The sequence below is a fragment of the Anoplophora glabripennis genome, unplaced genomic scaffold (genome assembly GCF_000390285.2).
Source record: "Anoplophora glabripennis isolate ALB-LARVAE unplaced genomic scaffold, Agla_2.0 scaffold76, whole genome shotgun sequence".
Lineage (NCBI taxonomy): Eukaryota > Metazoa > Arthropoda > Insecta > Coleoptera > Cerambycidae > Anoplophora > Anoplophora glabripennis.
In genome coordinates this window covers 1,474,377-1,500,031 of record NW_019416218.1, presented here as the reverse complement: position 1 = coordinate 1,500,031, position 25,655 = coordinate 1,474,377, and the positions used below count along the sequence as shown (strand labels likewise).

The window sequence follows — 25,655 nt, the reverse complement described above, 5'->3', positions numbered from 1 at the left end:
TTTATTATAAGCCCTTTTACCATTTCCACTTATAAAAGTCCAGATAACATTTTTTTTCTCTAAGTGTAATTTGGTTGGACTATAACTGTTTTTTCTTCTAATAATTATTATAAATCCTATATCTTTTATTACAAATACAGTATTGTAAGGGAGCCTTCTTTTTTTTGTTTGTTTGAATGGTATTCATAAAGGCTTAATAATTATACTTCCATTAGCGATAAACATAAAGATGTTTGACAATAATAAAAATGGTAGTAATCGAATTCTACTCTGGAATTCTTGTCAGAGAACGTTACTTACTAATAAATTAAAGTTTGTAATATTTTATTTAGATAAACTGTTTTTTTTAATTTTCTAATATTTACGTTCCTAAAAATCTTGTTCGATTGAAGAGGATGAAGATAGTCTAGATATAAAACAACCTTATTAAATAATAACGTATAATTGCAAAAACTAGGCGGAACATTAAAACAACTAAAAAATATTTACATTCATTTTTGGTTTAGGTAGCTGTATGAACCCGAAAGTATACATTAAAAAGACAGCCGTTTGTTTGTGAGATTAACTTGACAATATTGATACGTATTTTACAGAAAACTAAGAATGTAATATTAAAGTTACTCTCACATACAAACGACAGAGACATCCTAACTACGATTCTATAGACTACTTTTAAATAAATATATTTACATGTCAATGGCCTACATATTTTGTACAATAATAAAAATACACTAGGTACCTATTTACGTCGTCTTTAATTCAACTAAAGAAGTACTTAGTTTATGGCACTTTTCAAGGCAGTAACGTTTTCTACTTAGGCACTTAATATTTCAATTTATTTATTTATTTTCATAATTCTTATAAAAGGTTGCCCGACAAAAAAATCAAACATTACGAGCTGCTATATTTCCTCCAGTTTAATGTCGTGAACAGTTAAAACCCAAATAATTTATGAGGCTGAAATTGCTTAGTTATCAACTTAAAAATTCTGGTATACTCTTTCCACCACGGCTTAGTGTTCAACATTTTCTTAAAACATGTCATCTCTCCTGTACAAGAAATATGTGATAGTTATTTCCTCCACGTAATAGTAAAAAATAGAGCTTTTGACTAAAATGCTGTAACAATTTCAAGTATATCCTATGATACATTATAAAACGCATCTACATGCTATATTTTACAGATGATTCGTAAAATGAGTGGGGGGTGTTTGCAGTTGGCGGTGATGGTAGCGACGATGGGATCGAAGGTGGCGGTGGACTTAAGTATGGCTTCCTATCGCACTGGATCGGCTGCATTGAATTGCTAGACGGCCTCATCACTAAAATAATAAAATTGACATTAGAAACTTCACTAGTTTTCCACATAAAATTAAGGTCTACTCTTTTCGGGAGTACAAGAATAGTGTACAAATAACAGTGGTCATATATACATTATATGCGCTTTAAGGAAACCGCAGAAAAAAAATTAAAAATGGTGAATTATAGATAACAAACTGGTGGAAATGGTGACATCAGCAAACTTTATTTACTACCCTCAGCCGCATATATCCTCAAACACTATAGCAGGATGGTACTGCAAAGTAGAGCAAAAAATTGTCGGCCTTTTATCAAAGGAAAATTTTGTCATCATTTTTAGGACGCGTAAGATTTCGCATTTCAAATTTAAAATGAATGAATGAATGAAATTGAATGTAAAATCTGAAATACCACGAAATGGTTGGTTATACGTTAAATACTAACCTGGGGAGCTTGGTCGTAAATCAGAGACCGCCTACAAAAAACAACAACAGTGGCGCGTACAGAGGTAAAATGTAGTACATATGTGGAATGTAAAAAACAAATTGGATGTATAATAAATTACATTTAAAATAACTAGTTTATGAGAATAAAGGTATTTTTGAAGGAAAAGGGGTGCCAGACTTGAACTGATCCCTTCATCCCTTCATAATACATAAAGAAATTCAATTCAATTTCGAAACCCCTTAAAACCGTACTGCACTGCAATATGATCCTACTATAGTACTAGTTTTCGTAATTTTTTTACAATATACAGTCCTGCTTCAATTAAGTATGCGCAATTACGCATAGAGATCTCGACATTGGTAGGAGATATACAAAGTTGAGGTAATTACTTAAATAAGAAAAAATATTCCCAGAATATCCTGGTACATATCTAGAGATATTGCTTATATGTCTAGGGGACATATCGTTTCATATGCACCTGGTATTTTATTATTTTATATAGAAGGATATCCCATTATTAGTTTTGGCAGCAATATATTATTTTTGTGATATTCCTGGGTTTTAATATCGGAACATCCTTAGTTTGATACCTACCCCACTACCTTTTATCTGTGCATCGTTTATTTAGTTGTGTTGCTATAATATTTGAACATCGATGAATTGACGTCCGCTATTTTATTGTTGAAATGTTCAGGGGAAGACAGAGTAGAAAAGATGTCTCATTTCGTGAGTTGATTTTTTTCATTAGCAACATTGTTTTTTTTAACAATTTGGGTCGAAAATCAGTTTCTTCAATATATTGGGGAAACTATTGATTTCAGAGAAACGTGTTCTACAGACGATATATGCTCAATAAAAAGACCTACAAAATGCCGCCTGATAGATTAAAATCGGATACATTGTTTAAAAGTTATTGCAAAAAAAACATAAAATTTTTTTTTAATTATCCATAACTTGGTTGTTATTTGTTGGAATTTTATAAATATGCCTAAAAGTTGTGAGTTTTATTGTTCTTCAAAACTGTGCGAAAGATAGGCGCTATGGGCCGAATAGTTTTTGCAAAATTCTATTATGCAAAATTGCATAACTTTAACCTTCTGTCTCTCCGAAAGTTATTAACAAAAAATTGTTTAGAAAGTCGATTTTTAATGCTTAAAACCTAACTTGGCTTTGTATTTAAATGGAACTTTGATTTATTGTCAGGGGGCCTTTTGATTTTTACATTAAAATGTAATATTTTACCACATTTTTATAAACATTTAATTTATCTCCAAAACCGTGCATAATATTTAATTAAAAAAAGTGTGATTGTATAGCCAATTAAAAAACACACATTAAAAAAATGTTCCTTTTGGAGCCGAGTTAGATTTCACAATGCCTCTGTAAACACCAAGGGCGGAGGAGTAGTTTGTTTCAATTCTACGCCACTGATGGAATAGTAATTTTAGTGTTTATGTTTTGGTCCAAGAATTATCCAATTCCCATATACCGGAATTATTATTGAAACACCTTGTAATCTTATCACGAGATTAGATGATCGTATTTACTACCAGAAAAAAATACATTACTGTGACTACAATTATTTATTGAATAGGTTTAATTCTGTAGCTTTAGAGAAGCTCTGTAGGTTTTTATACAAGTTGTTGCATGATAAGATTAACCGCGACTGCGTTAATATCGCAAACTGATACATTGGTTCCTAGACCTGTCAAATAATTCTACAAATTTATTATTAAAAGCTCAAGTGTATTAATATAGAAAGCATGTAATATCAAGTGTGTATATGTTTAGTGATTCTGCTGACGAATAATGTTAGCTGTTTGCTAGATATTGAGGGTGTAATTTAATGCTGGGCAGGGCAAGTAGCCTATATGCTTCCCACTATATAATAATTCTAGGTTTCTAGTGATCTATGAAAGTTAAAAAAACTAAAACCATCATGACTGCCGGTATCGTCACTGGTTGATGTATGTATGTATCTCCTGTTTCAGCAATTCTGATACAAGGTCACATTTCTGTGAAAGCAAAGTGACTCGATGTTGTTACTGAAATAAAAAAATTGGTTAAAAAAAAACATATTCTCTTGACTTTGCAACGCAGTTTAATTTTTGATGCGATTATAATACTTGTTCAGAAAACTAAAAATACAACAATAACTTCCTGCGGTTGCTGAAAATAGACATTTAAAAGTTGGCTTACATATGCACAGAATGACAGCTTTCCGTTGCAACGAAGTGAATGGCACAACAAAAGAAGTATTGCTGCAATATACTGATTCACTTATTTGTATCTAATAATTATTTATTAACTGCAAATTTAAATGAACCAAACGCTATGCGTGTTTACTACATGAGGTACCTGTGACATTTGAAATTCATGTTGCAATCAAAATATTTACAGTTAGAAATAATTATTTTCGAGTTCTGCTATGTTTATGGAAATTTATTAAATGAACCAACGGTAATTTACAATAATATGTTTTTTTAACTTTGTGATCCGTTTTAAAAATTAAACTTGTTCCAGAAAAGACACAGTAAATACAATCCAAATAGAATCCAGTTTGTAACAATATTTTTGTCTTGGTTGAAACATGTTAGTGTACGTATAAAGTCTTAAATATGAGCGTGCTTGTAAAATATGTCAATAATTGCATAGGATTTGTTGTAGGTACCAATTGTGTGGAGTAACTAATCCTTCATCCGTTCTAAGTGTGATTTATTTACTAGTGATTGTGAAAGCAATAAATTTTATCAAAATAATTTGTTGTTGTTTAGATTTTTGACTAACTTAATGTGTCAAAATATGGCAAACATAAGCCTCATTCCTTCAACACTTAGTCCATGTCTTTTTCAACCGACGATATAATTCTCGCCAAGCTTTGTTAAAAAAATAATCCAAGATCATTTTTGATCATTTGCTGTATCTGTAGTACATTCTGAATATTCCATAGACATAGATAAGAACCAATAACTAATGCTTCGATTTTTTTGTTGGCATAATATTATTGCTTAGTTTCCGGAAAAGTTTATTGATATTATCTGCTAATCCGTGTTTGTGAAAATGCAAATGTCAAGAATTTCGAGAAAAGAAAATACAAAATATAGTAACACGATGCTGTATTATTCGCTAATGAGCCATATCAGGACGGTTATGTTACAGTTTCCATAAACTTACAACAGAATATAACTTTCAGAGTGTGAAGGGCTTTATAGCTTCCGCCGGTAAATAAATCCTAATGGATAGTACGTAGCTTAGACAATTGTTTTTTGGTTATTAAGACAATGGAAAACCAACTAAAATGATATTTTATAGTATTCAAGTAATTAACAAAGAGAGAAGAATAAACACATTTGTATGTACATGCTCTTCTTGGGGTGAGGAAGATAAACTGAATATTTTTCTTCAATTATTAAGATTTCTCTCAAATATGTACTTGTAAAAGTTCTTTAACGTCTTTAAAAGAAATAAATTATGTCTAAAAGAAAAGAAACTTCCAGATTCACAGTCCATGTTGTAGACATATTTAAAAACTGCACAATTTTCAACAGTTATTTCACTCCTAATACTTACTAAAATTAAAATATTTTACAAAGAAAATAAAACTACTCAATTTCTTATGTGTTTGTAGCTTCTGCAATTTGAAAATTTATCATTAAAGTGTTAAAATACAAATAAAATTACATATTTGTATACCTACTACACATAATTGTAACAGTAATTGTAGGTAGTACCTATTAATAGTGTCTGATGGCAATTATAAAAGTAGTCAATAGTTTGATGCAAAGGCTGTAGTAAACACGTTGCAGACGAAATGGGGCGCTATTCGACGGATGAGCGAGTGAAAATTGTGAAAATTCATTACAAGTGTGGAGAGTGTGTAGCTGAGAGTGTGCGCTAATTACATTTTACATTACATCATTTTCGGTAGAAGGAATGTTCGGAATGCAACAACTGTGAAAATATTAGTTGCCAAATTTGAACAAAGAAGTTAATTTGTAGAAAATAAAACAACAGGCCGGACACGTACTGGTCGTTCAGCCAAAAATATTGCTACGATGAGTGAAGTGTGGCGGAAATTCCTGAAACCTCAATGCGTCTTCGGTCACTGCAATTAAATATTTCAAAAAGCACAATGCAGCGGATTTTAACAAAATATCTGTATCTGCATCTATTCAAAATTTAGCTAACCTATTAATTGAAACCAGATGACCATTTAATGCTCAGGACAATCGTTGATTGGATGTTTGCCAACTTTATAAATAATAAAATCTTTTTTCCTCATATGGAATCCTGAGTTTCTTTTGGACACCCTCTATTTTTCTTATTAGGATAAGAAAAAAGTATATTATTCAAATACAGAATTTAGCAAGATTCGATTTTTGTTTTTTATTCTTATACATATAGGATTGCCTGTCTACACTATTATTTTTCTGTTTGAAATGTATTATATATATAGAAAGATTAACATCTACTTTTTAATAACAATTAACTATACAATTCTTATAGTTAATAATATATGAAGATGCAGCCGGTGACGGGCATAAAACATGAAAACATATTGATTATGATTACAAAACCTCGAACGGGAATTCATAATGTAATTTTGAATATCGTATTAGTGTGGTTTCTATTTTAAAATTAAATTTCCCATCGCGGTTATTTGGCAAAAGTAATAAATAATTTTCAATTTTGAACTAGATTAGTTTATGAAACAGAAAAGGTACTATGTACCTATTATTTATCTCCATTATTTTGATTTCTTATTAGAATTGAAAAAAAAACTGAGACACAAAAGTTTGGAAACTGCCTATCCAAATCCGTAAAAAAATCTTTTAAAAACGTCACTTATGGCTATTTATTTAATTTTAAAGTACCTTTTACTGTTTTTGGTGAAACATTATGTTTTTGACAAAATAATTAGTTTTTTTGTTGTTGAATACTAACGAACTGTCTTAAAAAAATAAAACACTGTACAACTAATCCATCCCTATTACCGTCATTTTTCCTTAAACGTGATGATTTTAATATATGGCATGAAACGTAATTTTTACTACCTTTTACCTAACTCATTATCAGGTAAAGTTATAATTATGCCTACCGGAAAATTTTACATAATTTATTGTGTTGAATATTACAAAGAAATTTATGTGGAAAGGTAACAAAGAATATTATTTCAGAATGCTAATCTAAAAATAGGAATAAAACCACATATGAATAACAATGTTTTGATACAACGCATTTATTGTTTGAATCACCTTACTTCTCATAAATGAAATAAAAAACAGAGTCTGCGAAATTTTTATAGAAAAGATTCATCTCGTTAAACTACAATCCAAAATGCCTTCAAAAATGTCTTAAAAATCTATATTTCTCACGAAAAATAAATCCTGCCAGTTAAAGACATATTGAAAGACAAATGCCTAAAAGAACTCGACTGTTACAGCTGCCGTACTGGGTAATTTTATTGTTTGACTTAATTTTTATTTTGTGTGTAATATGCCTACGTGAGGACGCTCAATTAAATTTGTCAATCCAATTGATCTTTCTGGTCAATTTTTTTTACAAGCTATTATTTATCCATTACAATACTGTAAAATTATTGTAACACAACTTAAAAATAATGTTACGTTTGCAATTTATGAAAAATTTTATTAATGAATATACGCATTTTCCATTAAACAAGAATCAGTAAAATTTATCTTATACTGATTCTCCCTAAAGCAAAATTCTCTTTTATCTTGTGACAAGACACGAATGTATTAGCTGAGTAATGATCAAAACTTTAAAATGTAAAATAATCATTCCCACTTTACCAACTATGAAATGTGTATCTCTATATTTCACTATTTTACTTTTTTTTAAACTGGTGTATTATTTTTACAGATGTGAGTGCAATATGACCAATTAAATAGTGATGAATATGTTTAAGTATTACATGTACCTAGCCATTTGTAATTTTGCTATAAGAAACTTAAATCACAGATTTTAACAGGATAGATGTTGATTTTAGCAAAATATATTCTCTTCGTAAAGTAAAAAGTTGGTAATAAGTTTTAAGTCTGTACGAGAGTAGCCCGAATTAATCATCGCGAGGTTATTTGCATACCAATTTTTATGGCTACTAAAACATGTGTTAAAATTCATTTTTAGAAAACTAATGAATAATTTAGCCTTCTGTTGGAGCAAGTAAAAGATACATTTGATTTATTATCGGGTAATAGTTTTTTACGTTTTTTTGATCGATGAAAAGTTATTTCTTTTTCAGTAGTCTAATATCAAATTTAGAACAACAGTAAACTGATTTTAATATCTCATAATTAATAAAGTAAATTGAATTATTATTATTCTGCACAGCGGCATTTCTCCCTCATTGTTGGCTCAAATGCCGCATTGAAAAAGGAGAGATGCCACATATTTGAAAGTAAACGTTTCCCCATTATCCTGTACACAGTAAAAAAATTTCACTCAAATTTCACTCAATTTTACTCAATAATGTGTCAATTTTTGCCCACACTCGATTGAGTGAAATTTTCACTCAATTAGTATGAGTACAACTGAGTGAAACTATTGCATCAGAAATGAGTGAGTTTTACTCAAATCCGAGTTACTGCCAACTATCAATTGAGCGACTTTTGACTCTATTCCGAATATATAAAACTATTTTAAAGTTGATTTTTTTGTCTAATATGATTTAAATTTAAATATTGAGTCAATTTTTACTCAGAATTAGTTTTTAATTAACTAAATATTGAGTGCAAAAATAAATCACTCATAAATGATTAATTAGGATATATAGTGTTTAAACTAATTCACTTCGCGGGGGCTCCTCCTGTCCTGGCTGAGACCCGCCAGCTGAGACACGCCGCCGTCGGCTAAGGTCTCTTCTCTTGGCGATCACGCTTTTCTGGAGCATCTAACGAGCCCCTATCAACTGTGGTCGAGATTACAGAAGCAATATGTAAGTGGTGCCATCTTCAAGGCGCCATTCAAATAAATCGAAATTAATATACATTTAAACTCGCTCAGTAATGAGGACATTTACTCTGATTTAGGTACAAGTGCATACGAGTTTACGTGAAGAATTTATTTAACGTACTACTGACAATGAGGCAGACAATATTGTTTTAGTTTTAGTTTTAGTTTAGTTTAGGTATACATAAATATTTACACAAGTCAAAAAAGAAAGAAAGGGGAAAAGCGAATGAACATAAATCCATTGTGCTATATTATATTTGTTATATAATGTTACTATGGATTATTATTGGGGGCAAAATTATAGATACTAATGCGTCTAGCATATTTCTATAAAACGATGAATTAAATCTTTGAATTAACTGATTTATTCTGGATATGCTGGGCTACTAACTCTTGTCACGAAATGATTAACGTTTTCTAACACAAGTGTGCAAACACGGATTTGTGCAATGGTAAGCATGACTACAAAAAATAATATTTAATTTGCAATTTCACGAAACAGGAAAACATTTTATATGCATATTCTGCGTTTTTTTGTAAAACTATTTGCTGAAGCTGAAGTCCAACTGTTTAATGTTTCAGTCTTTATTTACACAGGATCTAATAAATCTAAACGGCACAGTTTATACGTTTAACAGTTTGGGCAAAACCCATTTTAATTAAGAGTTTTCTTCAATAAAATTCAATTTTGAAGATGCACATGATTGTATTGTCGAATTAGTCCAAGAACAAATTAATTTCATCAACAAAGGTCTTATATCTAGAAGCAAAATATGAAAAGCAGATCAATTGTATCCACTTGCAGTGTTCGTATGCATAAAAATACCGGGCGTTCTTTCAAAGTTGGAATAGGGGATGTGAAAGTAAACAATTTTCATTAAGCGACTTATGGCCTAAAATGTCATATTTTTGCGGAAAACTCTAAATTTACCAGGGGAAACAACACAATTGGGTCCAAATAAGTTGTCACCAGAAACCCCACAACACAAATTTACTGAAAAATGCTGCTGGAAATGTGAATTCTGTACAACTTCACACCATCACACCAATAGTGAGTGTTACTTATTATTCCGTCTAATATAAAGCAGCAGTCATCTGTGGAATGTACTGTTTTGTATAATTTAGTTATTGTACCACTGGCTGTCGAAATCAATGACAAAATCCCACAGAATTTGCAATCATGTTTTCATGTTAAGGGTAGCAGTAACTGCTCTCGTAATACACGCCACACCTATGCAGTGGTATTTAAATCACCCATTTCACGTTGCAATATTGCAGGTACTGAGGCTCGGGTTTTCGTGGGCAAGGTGTAAAAAATCTTCCTACCTATTTAAGACGCATTGCGATCTTTCGTCCACAACCTTCATACATCGGGTTCAATTTACCGGTATCCCGCAGTTTTTGAACAGCATTTTGCATTGTTCTGGAATTCTATTGTCTTTGAGGGTAGCGATTCGCATACGGCCGGCAAGTCATATTTTAATTATTTCCGACACATCCGCGCAGTGCAAATAACAACACTGAACTTGACCTAGATGCTGTACTGTAAACAGTTGATCAGTTGATTAAGTGGAATGATGCAGCGTCGGCCTAAATTTTGCGTAATAATTATTTACTAATTTTTCAGAACTCTGGGACACTTTAAGCCATAAGTTGCTTATTGAGGAATGTTTATTTTCACATTCTTCATTATCCCTTTGCAGGAATGTACTTATTTCAAAAACACCTTGTAGACTATGTTGGAGTATGATACTTATCCGACTATTTTCCAATGTACCAGTTCCGGAAAATTTACTTTAGTGTCTAGCAGGCTAAACCAGCAACCGACCGCAGATATGAAGCAAATTCCCGTTTGTTTTTTCAACCCATGATTCATGTGAGAATATCCAGTTCCTGCTTCTTTGGGAAATTAAATTGGAACAGCATTCGCATGTTTTACAGTCTGTTTGTCTGCAATTACTACGGGTAAAGTATGTTTCAACTCAGAATTTTAAGAAACTTGAAGCTATATTTGCAATAAATATATATACTCTTGACATGTTGAATTTTACTGTATTGATAATCTTGTACAATTGGACAACAATTGAATTTTTTTTCAGTGCTGATCATATCGTGTAATACCGATTTCAAAGAGAAAAAACTAAATCTAAATGGTTACACTACTTCCAGAAGAAATTTCAGAACTTCTGATGAAGGAACAATACATCCATCGAAACGTCAAGAGATATAAATTGACACATAGGAACCCCTCTCAGAAATTGTATAAACATTGGCAATTGCCGAGGGAGCCTATAGGTAGTTTTTTAATCTCTATAGAAGAGGTCCCCAAAATTTTTTGTCACATAGACTACGTGCTAATTTTTTCTGTTTTGGGTAGACTCCCGTCTTTCTAATATTGAATTGTTATAAATTCATCAACTTCAAATGTGTTTTTGACAGCTGACACAGTGCAAGTTTTTACAAGTTACAAGTGTTACGACCACAAAGCGAATAGCCTACTGCACAAATTTAATAAGTAATCAAACAGTTTGATATACAGGGTGTTTCAGAAAACATGGGTCAACGTCCGGAGGAGATTCCTAACCCAAAAACAAGATTATTTTTTCATATCAACATAGGTCCGATTTCGTTTCGTTCCTTAGCTACAGGGTGTCAAACTTTAAATAAAATACGTCTTTTTCCAAAAAACTAGATTTTAATTTTTCTGTTTTTAATAAGACTAATCTAATAATCTGTCTAATGTTTAATTTTAATATTTTAATATTTATTACGTTTCATTTAAAAAAATAATAATTACTTAGGCAATGAGTGTATACTTTTAAGAATCAATTTGAATTAGCTTAATACTGAACTATAATAAATTCGAAATCGGTCCACGTCTGGTAATTTTGCTGATGAATGTACTTAGCCGTTTACTAGATATTAGGGTGTTACTCAATGCTGGGTGGGGCCTGTAATCCGCAGAGTAGTTGTTTCTCATAAAATCATTACTTAAAGAAAGTACATAGGAAGGACTGTAATTCTATGATTACATTACATACCTCTGCTGATTCCATTTATATTTGTTAAAGCCAAAAACCTTATTCTGTATTTCTGTCTTTATAGACCAGGAAATCTAGCCCGAATATGACCATTTCATGCATAATTCTTCGGTCAAGCTGATTTTTTTGTGAGCAGATAGCAGATAGATAATATGTACCGTATCCACACGCTGAAAAAGACGGGCGACATTGTTTAAAAATTGATCAAACATGCCGTTTTAGTAGGAATTCGCGTTTTTCGTCTGTAACTTTTTTCTGACGGTTCTACAAAGAAATGATAAAATACTTTTTTGTTCGTCTTTAAAAGATCTACAAAACGACGTATTCAACAATAGACCGTCAACTTTGAAAGCCCATAACTCCGCTGTTTATTAACGAATCGTGACGAATCTTTTTCAAATTCAAGTTTTTTTTCTTTTAGTACATGTAATTAAATGTTAAAAAAATATAAATTAAGGGCGTATTTAACTAAGGAAATTTTTTAAATAATTTCCCTTGGGTATAAAAATGCATTTTTTGAGGAAAAACAATGGAGCTTTTTGTTAAATCTATCAATAAAAAAATTGGCGCGACTTCGAGCACCGCTCAGATTTGTACAGATCGTTAATTAGTTAATTTGTTTATAAGGCCATAACTCGCGAAATAATCTTACGGATTCCAGCTTTCCCATAAATTACACAGGCCAACAAGACTTTTTGGAAGCAGAAACTTTAATATATATTTCCGAAGGATTTAGGTGCGCTGAATTCGAATCTGGTAGCTGAATTGCTCTAGCACGTCAGGTTTTTGAGATATCCTAACCTAAAAGTGCAAAAAACATTGTTTTTCGTCATATTTGAGGTTATGTAGTAATGCCATCTATTCTTTTTCAGTAAACTAATACATTGATTCTAAAAGTACAAGTCTCCCTCCCTCGAATGCCGTTGAGTTTGCTCAAATATATATTTTTTTTCGTTGAGATATCACATGTTGAAATATTTAAGTTTCTCAGTTAATTAATATGCGAAAATCTACTAAGGATCCCTTAGACATCAAGCAGTCGATTGCAATTCAGAAACTTCATACCCATACGGTTTGTGGGTTTGGAGTTGGTGGGCTTGGGGTTTGTAAACTTGGAGTTTGTAGGTTCGGGTTTTGTGGGATTGGGGTTTGTGGGTTTAGGGATTGTGGGTTTCGGGTTTGTAGGTTTGTGGATTTGGAGTTTGTGAGTTTGAGTTCGTATGTATTGAAGGTTTCTGAGTATGAAGTTTCTGAACTGCCGGGTTTGTGGGTTTGTGGATTTGGAGTTTGTGAGTTTGAGTTCGTATGTATTGAAGGTTTCTGAGAATGAAGTTTCTGAACTGCAATCAACTGTTTGACGTCTAAGGGATCCTTAGTAGATTTTCGCATATTAAGAAACTGATAAACTTAGAATTTTCAACATGTGATATATCAACGAAAAAAAATATATTTGAGCAAACTCAACGGCATTTGAAAGAGGGAGCCTTGTACTTTTAAATTATACGTATTTTTTTTAAAAAAAGAATGGCATTACTACATAACCACAAATATGACGAAAAACAGTGTTTTTTGCACTTTTAGGTTAGGATTTCTCAAAAACCTGACGTGATAGAGCAATTCTGCGACCAGATTCGGATTCAGCGCACCAAAATCCTTCGGGAATGCATATTAGTGTGCTTCTTGACCCTTGTTGACCTGTGTTATTTGTCTGCAGTAAGGAATGATTGAGTGTTATCTGTGATAACATCGCGATTTATTATTGTTTATTTAAAATGTCATAATTGGCGGTTTCTTGCAAGTAACTTTTGACCGGATTGATATTTTTTGACGCTCGAGACGTCGTGTAGATCTTTTAAAGACGAACAAAAAAGTATTTTACCATTTCTCCATAGAACCGCCAGAAAAAAAGTTACCTTCGAAAAAAGCGAATTTCTAATGTTTGATCAACTTTTAAACAATGTCGCCCGCCTTTTTCAGCGTGCGGATACGGTACATATTACTCTATACAAAATTTACTATCTGCTCACAAAAAATCAGCCTGACTGTATGCATGCATACCTTTATATTTCCTGGTCTATTTAAATCCATTTCCAGAAAGTGAAAAATGTTAGAGTACAAAATTGATCAAATCAAAAAGTTGTCTTTAATGGAATCGAGAAGTGTATCAGTTATAAATATTTCTTAATAAACAATAATCGATAATTTACAATTTCTTCAAAACACATCTATAGAAATATTATAAATTTCTTATAACTGTTCATCACTCTGTGGTTTGGAAACAAATTACTATCGAACACGAATTTAAAAAGTGCGTTTACTGTTTTGTGTCTATGTTTCTCAAGTACCTCCTCGAGAATCTTTGAAAAGGGAACACCAAAAGTTCAATTTCAAATACATTGTAGCTGTCGAATTTCGATATACTGAAATACGAGGTTTTAAGAAGGTAAAATATTAAACGAAGAGAAACGATCGAAGTGGAAGGGATAATCTAAAATTAAAAAATTCTCAGCCACTTATTTGACGGGGGAGTGGGTAGTACTGGCATTGCCGGCCGACGTTGAAAAAGTAGTTCTAAGAAATTTCGTGTATATATTTTTTATCCCGCTGTTACTTTGCAATTAATCAATGAATATTTTGCGCATTTGATTGCGTTAGATGAAAAAAACATGATGTCATTTTTTATAAGAAATGCTTGGTAAATACTAGAATTTGAAAATGTACACGATTTAGATACATAAGTAACCCAATAGAAGGGATTTATGAATTAAAAAAATTACACAACAGAAAATTCAAATTAAGAAATATAGATGTGATGTTCAGGTTAAGGTCTTTAAGTTAATGCTTCGTCAATACTGACTGTTAAAGAAGTTTTTACGAAAATAGATGGAGAAATATTTCCTAAAGGCAGCCCTTTAATGATAAGTCCCTGAAGGTAATTTTTACCAAATGTCTCTGGAACAGCTAAAAAGAACAATGAAATTTGAAATTAATATTGCTGTCAGGTTGTGAGTTTAATCGTTAGAAAATAACTTTTCAATTTTGGTGACAGGCGTCGCAAATTGGCGTATTGTGGCAAAATTCTTGTAGCTCTTTTGTATGTAGATTTTTCTTCTGTTTGTTCAGAAAAGTTTAGATAATTTTACTTGTATCATTTCGATAAGTTGCACCAGATGAGAGTAAAATTCTTAAAAGTTTATTCTAAATTGATCTGATGGAAAATTGGCATATTTGATATTTAGAATTCCTGTAAGAATATTTATTAATAATATTGCTAAAAATGTGTTACAGTATCGGTGTCATTACCGTAAAAAAAGTGGGAAAACAACAATATTCAGGGAAATTAGTAAAATAAAAGTGCAATATAACATTTAAGTTATGTTTTCCATTCCCCAGTTAAAAATATTTCTGGAAAATAAATTTTAATAGTAAAATTATTATTTTTAACTAATTACTTTTGAAAGTTTTTATATGTATGTTCCTACCAAATCAAGTAACTGATTTCAAAGCTTAATGATTATGAACTGAGTGTTCACAAATTCCATTTACATTCAAGTTTTTACGATTTTAAGTCGACGTAATATGTATATCTACAGTGTGTCCGTGGTTAGGGTGAATAAGAGGAAAACCTTTTTTATTTTACATTTTACCGAAAAAAGGCACACTTGATAAAAAGTTTTGCTTGAATTTAAAATGAGGTTACCACCGTGAAACTTAACATTTCATGTACGGGGTGTCTAGAAAATAAAAAATCTAAAAATTACGAGTAAACTACCTATATTTTTAATAGTTTTGAAAAGTGTCACTAGAAAAAGTTGTTCCAAATTAAAAGATACGACATAATTCCAATTTGTGAAAAAGTTGGCCTACTTTGATTATTTACAAATATTTACTTCCGTGGTTATGGTGAATAAGAGGAACAACTTTTTTATTTTAAATAGAAGGTTGTGAATAAAATGACATTTTATTCTTCACTTGTGTCAATGCACTTCGATAAAAATCCCCAATTATCGGATAAATACTAAGTTTACAGCAAAAAATATATCTATTACAGTGGTACGGTAAGGGTGATAACAGTTATCGCCAAGTAATTCAAGATTTCAATGAAATCTTGCGCGCATGTGCAACCCAGGTGTGCAAGTGGCGCAGTCTTTACATAAAGTAGTACAAAAATGTTTGAGAACCGGATCACTGGCGAAAACACCTAGGCAAAAGAAAAACTATGATGATGAAGATGCCACTACTGTGCTAGTTCTACAGTCAGTGAATGAATATCCAACTATGTCACTGAGGTGACACTCAGAATACTTAGGAATTGTGAAACATATAAAAAATTTTGAAACGAAATAAAATTCTGGCATACAAACCAATTTACAACCACACTTTAGAGGCATTTCAATGGCCCCTGCGATGTCCAGACTTAACAATAATGGACTTTTACTTGCTGGGCCGACTCAAACAATTTGTGTATAGCAGACTTTTGGAGAATAACATCGAGAAGCTAAAACAACGAATTAGAGATGTTGTACATATCTTTAGAAGAGTTTAGACGCAGCTACAAAGAATTCCTTACACGCCTTCAAATTTATGTGAACGTTGGCGGAGGAGTGTTCGAATAATGTTTTTATTATACATAAATTTTTTTCCAAATTTATTATGTTCTACAAAAAATTAAACCAATTTTGTGTGCGAATTGTTTTATTTAAAAACTCAAGTAACTTTTTTGCACGACTTGTACAAAATATCACTTTTCAGAAATATTAACAATAAAGGTAGTTTACTCTCTTGACATTTCCGGTTTTTTTTATTTTCTGGACACAAAAAGTTTTTCGTCTTATTCACCCTAACCGCGGATATGCGGTATGTAAATATTGTCTTTCACTGTAAAATCATCTAATTTTTTAAAGAGCCACATCAAAAACGTTGAAGCAATATTTAACCATAACCTCCCAGTACGAGAAATTTTTTTTAATTTTTAGAAATAATTTTTTAACTTTAAATTGCAACGTATCAATATTAGGCGAGCGGTTCACCCCTAAAAAGATGCTTCTAAATGAAGGTAACCGACTAAATTTTTAAAACAAAAACCTACAGCATGAAACTTTTTTTATTTTATAGTGTATTTTTATGAAAATTTACATATTCTTTTTTTTTATATTTTTCGGCGTGGTCAGTCAATTGTTATAAATAAAAAAGTTGTAAAAAAAATTACTAGCCGAATGGCTTTGTTTGATAATTTTTTATTGTAAAATGGACCAAAATAAACACTTTTTGTTCTTTGACAAAAATTCGAAAAATGCTTTGTTTTCGAGATATTTACAATTCAATGTGAAAAAAGTGACGAAATCGACAAACTTTCGGAATTTTTTTCGGAATTTTTTTCTGAAAAAATGCATAATAATCGGCGGATCTTCTACTTTAAGATATATTTTTTCGGTATGGGTCAATCATTTTATTGAAGGTCTAAGCGAGTAAAAAAGCAGTCTACAAATAGTGAAATTGTATCTCTAGATCCATTGACACATAGATGGAAAATCGAAAATGGGTGTTTGAATTTTAATTATTTCGAAGGAGTAACTGCTTTAGATATGCTTCAAAAATATTTTTGTTCATGTAGTGCAAAATTATAACTGTTTGTCGTCGAACCTGGAATGCTGTGCCGTCTGTGCGTGCTCAAATGAATGTCCGAATGTTCCATCCGAAATTGATGATGAAACACTTATTTCAACTCAAGAACTTGTCGAAAATAACGAAAAACTTATTATTTAAAAATTAAATAAAAAAGAAATTAATATACTTTTATTGCTCTTAATATTTTAGTAAAATAAAAATAAAATAATTATTCTATATAGGTAATAAATTATCCAATAACTTTTTTATTTTTCGAGACCGTTAGGTCAATTATTATTATTAGGTTAAAAAGCTTATTCAGTTTAGTTTTGGTATAACTTTCAAGTCAATTTTAGCCATTTATAAAACCAAAAATCGAATACTTAAATTTTACTAATTACTTGCAAAAACCTTACTCCGGCTACAAAACCAAACAAAATGATCTTTTGAACATTTGTACTGTTAACATATATCGATTTAAAAAAATCATAATAATGTTTATTGTAAATATAACCTAATCCAAGATATTGTAAAAAGAAAATTTAAATTTGAAGTGTTATCATATTTTTTTACTCGCTTTAGACCTTCAATAAAATGATTGACCTATACCAAAAAAATATATCTTAAAGTAGAAAATCTGCCGATTATTATGCTTGTTTTAGAATTGAAATCTGTTCAGCAGTTTTTGTGAAAAAAATTCCGAAAATTTGTCGATTTCGTCAGTTTTTTCACATTAAATTGTAAATATCTCGGAAACGAAGCGTTTTTCGAATTTTTGTCAAAGAACAATAAGTGTTTACTTTGGTTCATTTTACAATACTGTTTTCAAAGCCATTCGATGAGAATTTTTTTTTACAACTTTTTTGTTTATAACAATTGAATGACCACGCCAAAAAATATAAAAAAAATATGTAAATTATCAGAAAAAACACTTTATAAAATAAAAAATTTTCATGCTGTAGGTTTTTGTTTTAAAAATTTAGTCGGTTTATGCCTTTTTTAGGGGTGAACCGTTCGCCTATATAGCTAATAGTTCCAAATTTCATTGTTTTATCTTCGGGGAATTTTGGAAAATATAACTTTTGAGGATCTACCTTTAAGTAACCGCATCCCATTAGAAACCATTTAAACCTTTTCTCTTATTTCCGATAATAGAATGCGCTGGTAAAATATCGAAGACTAATTTCGAGATTTCCAGTTTATTAAAATTTTAATACTTTGAATAGCTTTTACGAAATTATAAGTTTTTAAATAAAAAAATAATAATCGTTACTGAAATTAATTGCGCCTTTACATTTTATTGAAATGTAAATTCGGAACGTAAGAGTTATAAACATTTTTGAGAAATTAAGAAGTTATGTTTGAGTCCGTTATTTTAAACCCTTAAATTGCAAATGTGCCCTCTATTTCGGGCACTAAGAGGAAAAGGAAAACAATTAACCCTTTAACGGCACAATAAAAACCAAATGTTGAGCTTCCTGGGTAATAAAATATTATAATTTTATAATCATTTTAGGGGATGCAACGTAAACAGGACCGAATATCGTAAAATATATTGATACGGGGCTGTATGTTTTGGCAGGAGCCGCAGTGCTGGGCCACCCACTAAGTGACGCATTATGTGTCTGCCAGCGATGTCAAATGGCCTGTCATCTGCCATGTAAAGCGGCTAGCTCCGATTACTAAGTCAACAACTTTACCGTCAGTAAGCGCCAGTTACCAACGAGAAAAAAGAAAGAGAAATAAATAAGATAAAAGCAAAACTTACAATTGTCTGTGGACGAGGTGGAAATAGCTCCGTACTGATAGTAATTGTCGGACATCGCGGGCGGCGGGGTATCTTGATTGTCGGGCATCGGACTCAGCGGTGCCTTCAAGTAACTGCTGGAAATTGCACTGTCAGGGTAAGATGGTAACAGCGCCGACGACGAGCTCCAATCCCTGTCACACTGTTGCTGGTAGACTGCCGGGTAATCATAATTTGAATAGTGCGAGGCAGACACGGGCGTTACTTGAGGCGAGGAAGTATTGTAGGAGCAAGTCGAGTACTCCTGGGGTTGCATGAGGGCCTGGTGGTCGTAACTCGTGGTTTGGTTCACCATCCCCGCCATGTTGTTAGCAAAAAACGTACCTGGGTGATACTGAGGCTTCATGGCTTGACATTTCCTTCGGAAACCTCTCGGCCTCCTCCTGAACGATCCTTCCTCAAACATGAATTCACTGGCGGGGTCGATGGTCCAGTAATGCCCTTTGCCGGGACGGCCTAATCCTTTCGGCAGCTTTATGAAACATTCGTTCAATGACAGATTGTGCCGCACCGAGTTTTTCCACCCCTGATACGACCCGCGGAAGAACGGAAATCTCTGCTGCAGGAACGTGTATATCTCACTAAGCGTCAACCTCTTCGTGGGAGAGTGCTGGATGGCCATAACGATCAGCGCGATGTAGGAATAGGGTGGTTTCTCCTGTCGTCGGATGCCGGACTTCTTGTCGGAACTAGACGGTTTGCTGTCCGGGTCCTGAGCCGTGCTCTCCGGCGACACATGCTGCGACGCCGCCTGGGGTTGCTCGTTGGGTAAGATGACGCTGGTGTGGTTCTGGTGCAGGTGAAGCTGGTGGAGGTGCTGCTGGATGTTGATGTTCTGGTGCACGACCGGAGTCAGCTGGGTGGACGCGCTAACTTCAGACAACTGTTGCTCCTTCATCATACTTTAAACATTTACTCAGTAAACTAAACAATTTAATCTCCGTCTTTATATTACAAACATTTGATACTCGTAACGAGTTGTATACACAAATATTGTATACACAGTTTATATACAAACACGCGACGAAATCGTACACAATTTACTAGTTTTATATACAAATGTCGAAGCAGTAAATTTGAATGATACTGGATGCGCTCAGTGCGGACTCGTACACGGTCAGTCGCAATATGACCGAGTAGCGGCGAAACCGTCAGTGGAGGATGTGCTGGTGCTAGTTGTGGTTTAGATCTATGTTTGCGTTGCTCTGGAAGACTGATCAGGCGGGACTTGTGCATGTGTTATGTGTGGGACGGTCCCGGTTTCCCTCCGCTCTCCCTGAGGCTATCACCCAAGACACCATCATGTCTCTGTACGGCAATATTTTTCAGGCGACATGTGCAACCGGATAACGAAATGCCACAATAAAACGACGAAACGACACATAATTATGTGTGCAACGCGATAGATGGCGGACAATTTGAGCGCGGACTTGTGCAATCCCGTTTTTTCACATATAAACAATTTGTTTCGACATATCGTTTGGTAAAACAGAACTATTTAACATCCTTTAAAGTATCTAATATAAAGCCACATTGACGCATTGTTTTCATAAACGCACCAGTGTTATTCTTACATACCGGGCAATAAAATTAGGTAAAAACTAATATTTTGTTCATTAGAAACTTGTTGAGTATTTCACTAAATAAACTTTGAAAAAAATTTGGGTATCAATTGTACCACTCCAGTCTTTATCAAGCTGTCTTGAATACTTTGTCAGGTCAAATTTAATCATAGATTTTTGTATGAATCCGTAACAATCGTTGAATAGGTTTTAGAGGTATAAATCACTTGGCATTTCATAAAAAATTGACTGAATAATGCTCCTACAATCTAAAAATACGAATTAATTTGTCAAAAGTGTTTTTTAGTTATCGGAGCTGTTAGATAAATGAATATATTGAAAAAATAAAGAAGCAACGTATTCTATGATTCTTGCATGAATATAGAGAAACATGTCCTTAATATTCTATAATATCTATTTGTATTTTTTTGTAGCTATTTTTTTAACAACTCCCAAGACAGGAGAGAGCCCAATTATATGGCAGGTGTAATACAGAATAAAAAAAAAACAGCTACAATATACATTAACATAATTAAAACATAAACGGAAAATACGCTTGTCAATACAAAAAGACAATATACAGAAAAACTTCTACGTTTAATAAAACAATATATACAGGGTGTTTCAGTTCGAGTAAATTAAACTTTAACCACAAATATAACTCAATACATTATCTAGAATTGCCTTATAGCTGTTTTACACTGACAATTTATTCATGAATAAATTGACGAAGTTCTTCATGAATTTATTGGTAAAAGGTGTGGTTTTACACTGCTACAGACTTTGTCAAGTTTTTTGACGCGTGAATCAGTTCTACCAACAAATCAAATATGCTTCTTTGATTTATTTGCTAATAAATTTTAAAAATGTCACCTTTCCACTCATAATTGTAGTGATACAACCGTTTTGACACATATTATATAAATATTAGTTTTTGTAAGTAACAAATCAGTAGAAACAATGCAAAACTAGTACGACGTTACACAATTATTTACATATTCCAATAACATAACCTCATTACTGATCTGAGGCTGGAAATCTGTTGGGTTGGTACTTCTGAACTTCACGAAGAAATTGTCGAAAATTAGAATATGTTCTAGTTCGTCAAGAACTTGATGAATAAATTAATGAAGTTATTTGACAGCAGATTTGGTGCATTACACTTGTCTAATTTCTTAATAAAGCAACTTCATGAATTAATTCATCAATAAATTGTCAATGTAAAACAGCTATTATAAAGCAAGGGTCTAAGTTTCACCGTTTTCACTATACGTATTGGTTGGTTTTTAAAATCATAAATTTTTGTAGGTCAGTGGCGTAGGAATAGAACTTCTACGTCAATGACCTAATAATCATTTGGGATTCGCTTTTCAATTCTGTGGACAATTTTATAACAACTTGTTAAAAATCGGCGTTTTACTGAAAATCTCAGTTGAATGATAAGAAAATCTTGAATATTAATCCATTTTTTACAAAAACTAATGTTTCAAATCTTAAGACAGTTCCTGATGGCAGATAAATCTATTACTGCTTAGTCGTTTCTGATATGTAACGGACGCATAGCGCAGGTTTAAAATTAATATGTAGGTGTAATTTTTTAAAGGAATTTAATCTGTTTGAAACAAACGGACCCTTGAATGAGCAAGGATACCTATAATTGCTTCAGAATGACACAAATGAAATTTTAGAGAATGAGCCATTGAACATGCTGTCCACCGCACTGCAACGCAGCAAAAAAATGAGCCCAGAGAAGGAATAAACACATTATGATGAATAATACACAAGGGGTTATATTTAAAATTTTCTAGTCGTTTTGCCACTGTAGACATTATTCAGTATTGTTTTGAATTCTAAGGTAATATGGTAAGCGAAATATGTTTAAAATTTATTTCCTATTCTTAAGAAACTAAATTTCTTATTAGAAGAACGCTTTCCCATTCAACTGAGATTTTCGGTAAACGATACACTGTACTGATTTTCAACAAGTATACCTTTTTTATGTAAAATTGTCCAGGGAATCTAAAAATGAATCGCAAATGATTATTAGGTCATTGGCGTAGAAGTTGGGGTAAAAAACCCGTTTTACAACCCATTCCTACGCCACTGACCTACAAAAATTAGTAAATTTTACAGTAAATAATGCACATATATAAATGTTAACACCACACCAAATTTGAATCAATTCGTTATAGGCATATCAAAGATTTCATAAATAATATGATTTTAAAAATCGACCAATACGGCCCTGTACAGTGAAAACGGTGAGACTTAGACTCTTGCTTTATAAGGCAATTCTGATTTATTGAGTATATTTGTGGTTAAAAGTTTAATTCACTCAAACCGAAACACCCTGATACATAGATAAATACATAAAAATAGTGATTTAGCTTCTATTGAAGATACATCTTTTCATACTGAGAGCAATAGCATAGGTAACATTTATTAGAAAAAATTGACGAACATTTGTTCTTGGTGTTTTCAAATAAAATAAAAAATTGTAGTAAGTTCTACATCACAAAATATTAAAATTTAAATGCTGTAGTAATTCCTTGCAATCAATTACTTCATTTACAAGGTTAGACAGAAAAAAAAAACAGAAAGATAAAGCGTCGTTGAAACCTGGTTAGTAAAAGATTCAGGAATTCCGCGACGTGGATAGGTAGATACTGTAGATAGTAGATTTGAAACTTAGGTATTTAAGAAATTGCCTATGAATCTTTTCTAGGTAGTTTTTATGAATTTCATAGCCTGGATTCCATACTACATTAGCATATTCCAGTTTAGAACAAACTAGTGAAAAATAAAGTAATTTAATAGTGGTCAGCGAAATCTGTTTAGAATTGCGAATGATAAATGCAATAGATTTTTAGGCATCTTTGGTAACGATTAACAAAACACCTAAATTCTTAAATTTTTAGGCATCTTTGGTAACGATTAACAAAACACCTAAATTCTTAAATTGGTCACAATTTCTTAAATATTATATGCATAATTAATAGAAGTCTTTCTAGTAAATGATATACAAAAACATTTCTTGATATTAAGTGGTAGGGAGTTAGTGTCACACCAAAAGTTCGAAGTTTTCAACACACCTGAACAATTTTAGATTGTCTGCATACAACAATCTATTACTATCAGTACTCAGATTTATGTCGTTTATAAATAAAGCAAAAAATGGTCCTAAGACCGAACCTTGAGGAACATTCGACGTTGCGTGAATATTCACAGACTTGAATCCACGGTACTGGACATATAATGTTCTAGGAGACAAATAGGACTGCTGATAATGAGTAAAATTTGGTGTCAAACCATAAAAAAATAATTTTTCCAGTAACAAACCATAATATTTGATAGAAATACATTTACTGTCTCTCGAAATTGTGCTTTTCTTTAAAATACTTGTGTAAGTAAATCTCAGTAGTTTTATTTATTTCAAGTTCAATTAAACTGCAAGATTGCTGGCCAAATTGAAACTGGGTTACCTAGTCACTGAGTTATATTTTGCAATATAACCTTTCCGTGCAGGTTAGTACTTTCATTTAGTTAGACAAAAATCAAGACGATTTAAAATTATTTTAGTTAGAGCTAAAAGAAATGAACGAAAAATACTAATCTGCAAAGAGGTTAGATTTTACATTACAAAATCCAAATTTTTTATTTCCGATTAGTCAGGAATCTTCCCTTGTGTTCCAAGGCCAATAAAGGTACTTTTTACAAAAATGTGTAACGTTTACAGCAATGTAATGTATGTATGTAACAAGTGCCCCAATGAAATAAATTTCGAAGGCTTCTCCTATGCTTTGCCAATGCGCATCCGATCTTCACCGGCCAGACGAAGTAACTGAACTGTAGTTAAAATGAATTTAATAAATATTATTTGTAGTTATTGTCTAAATGTATCTAATATTAGTAGAATTTCTTAAGCAGTTCTTTTTTTAGGTACTTTGCCACATTGCAAAATCAACACCTGTGGCACTTGGATTTGTCAGAGTAGATCAAATTTCCTATCTAAAAACATTTTTCAGAATTATTAACGTTGCTAAAGATTTTTTACTTTCGTTCTAAAAACGATACACCTTTTTACAAAAAAAAAGTCAAATATGGGACCTATTAAACGTATGACATATCAAATAATATTTATAATTATTATTTTGCCTTTGATGAGTTCCTAATTTTTCCAAATTTGTAGTTGCCAAAATACCCAAAAAAATAAAAACTATCATTTATACTTTCTAAGATATTATATTTTTTACAACGCCCTGTAACTGTTTTCTAAGGGCTCGAAATGTTCATATGAACTTTATTAAAGTTAAGTTCTCTATCACTTACTTCAGGTTTTTGGCACGTCCTAAAAATGTTTTAAAACTTTAATTCTATTTTAAATACTTTTGCCACTTTTGATATTTTAGATTTGTTACTTGATGCAATTGATTTTGCACTCAGTGCGTTCATAAATTTTACGTTAAAATACATATAGCTTTTTTGTTTGCTCAACAAATTTCTTTACTTTATCTGCAGCAAGTCTGAGATAAAAATACGTACTTTGCAACTGGGTTAATGTGGAATATATTGACATGAGACAAAGCCATATGAAGATTTTGGAACTATTTTCACTTTCCTCCAATATATGGTTTTTATAATAATAATTTGCGATATTTTAAACTGGACAATTTAATAAACTGGAAATATTGGACATCATAAAATTTTATTTTGATCTCGGAATTCTGCGGTTTAAACGTTATCCCAATTTTTCTTTGTGTATTTTATTGTAAACTTCTAATTCAATATAATAATTAGAAATATAATTTGTTACTTCCTGTTAGGAATTTCATTAAAACATACAGCTTTACCATAATTTATCCGATGTTATCATTCAGGGAAAAGCAAAATTTATTAGTGATACTAGCTCTATTTTTAA

At 31.9% G+C, this 25,655-nt stretch overlaps 1 protein-coding gene across 1 annotated transcript; it reads right to left on the bottom strand.

Annotated features, from left to right (window-relative positions):
• Positions 1-449: 449 nt before the first annotated feature.
• Positions 450-20,285, bottom strand: LOC108906892 (forkhead box protein F1-like). Its single transcript, XM_018710331.1, has 2 exons — positions 19,137-20,285; positions 450-1,321 (listed from the first exon to the last, which is right to left on the bottom strand). The coding sequence occupies exons 1-2, from the start codon at positions 20,074-20,076 to the stop codon at positions 1,164-1,166; spliced, it is 1,098 nt and encodes a 365-aa protein (XP_018565847.1). The 5' UTR covers positions 20,077-20,285; the 3' UTR covers positions 450-1,163.
• Between the last annotated feature and the right edge of the window lie 5,370 nt (positions 20,286-25,655).

Bases quoted from the DNA above. Each gene is read 5' to 3' on its own strand.
- LOC108906892 (XM_018710331.1), bottom strand. From the start codon at position 20,076: ATGATGAAGGAGCAACAGTTGTCTGAAGTTAGCGCGTCCACCCAGCTG. The intron at 1,322-19,136 runs GTAAGTTTTGCT...TTATTATTTTAG, and splicing joins CACCTCGTCCACAGACAATT to TGATGAGGCCGTCTAGCAAT.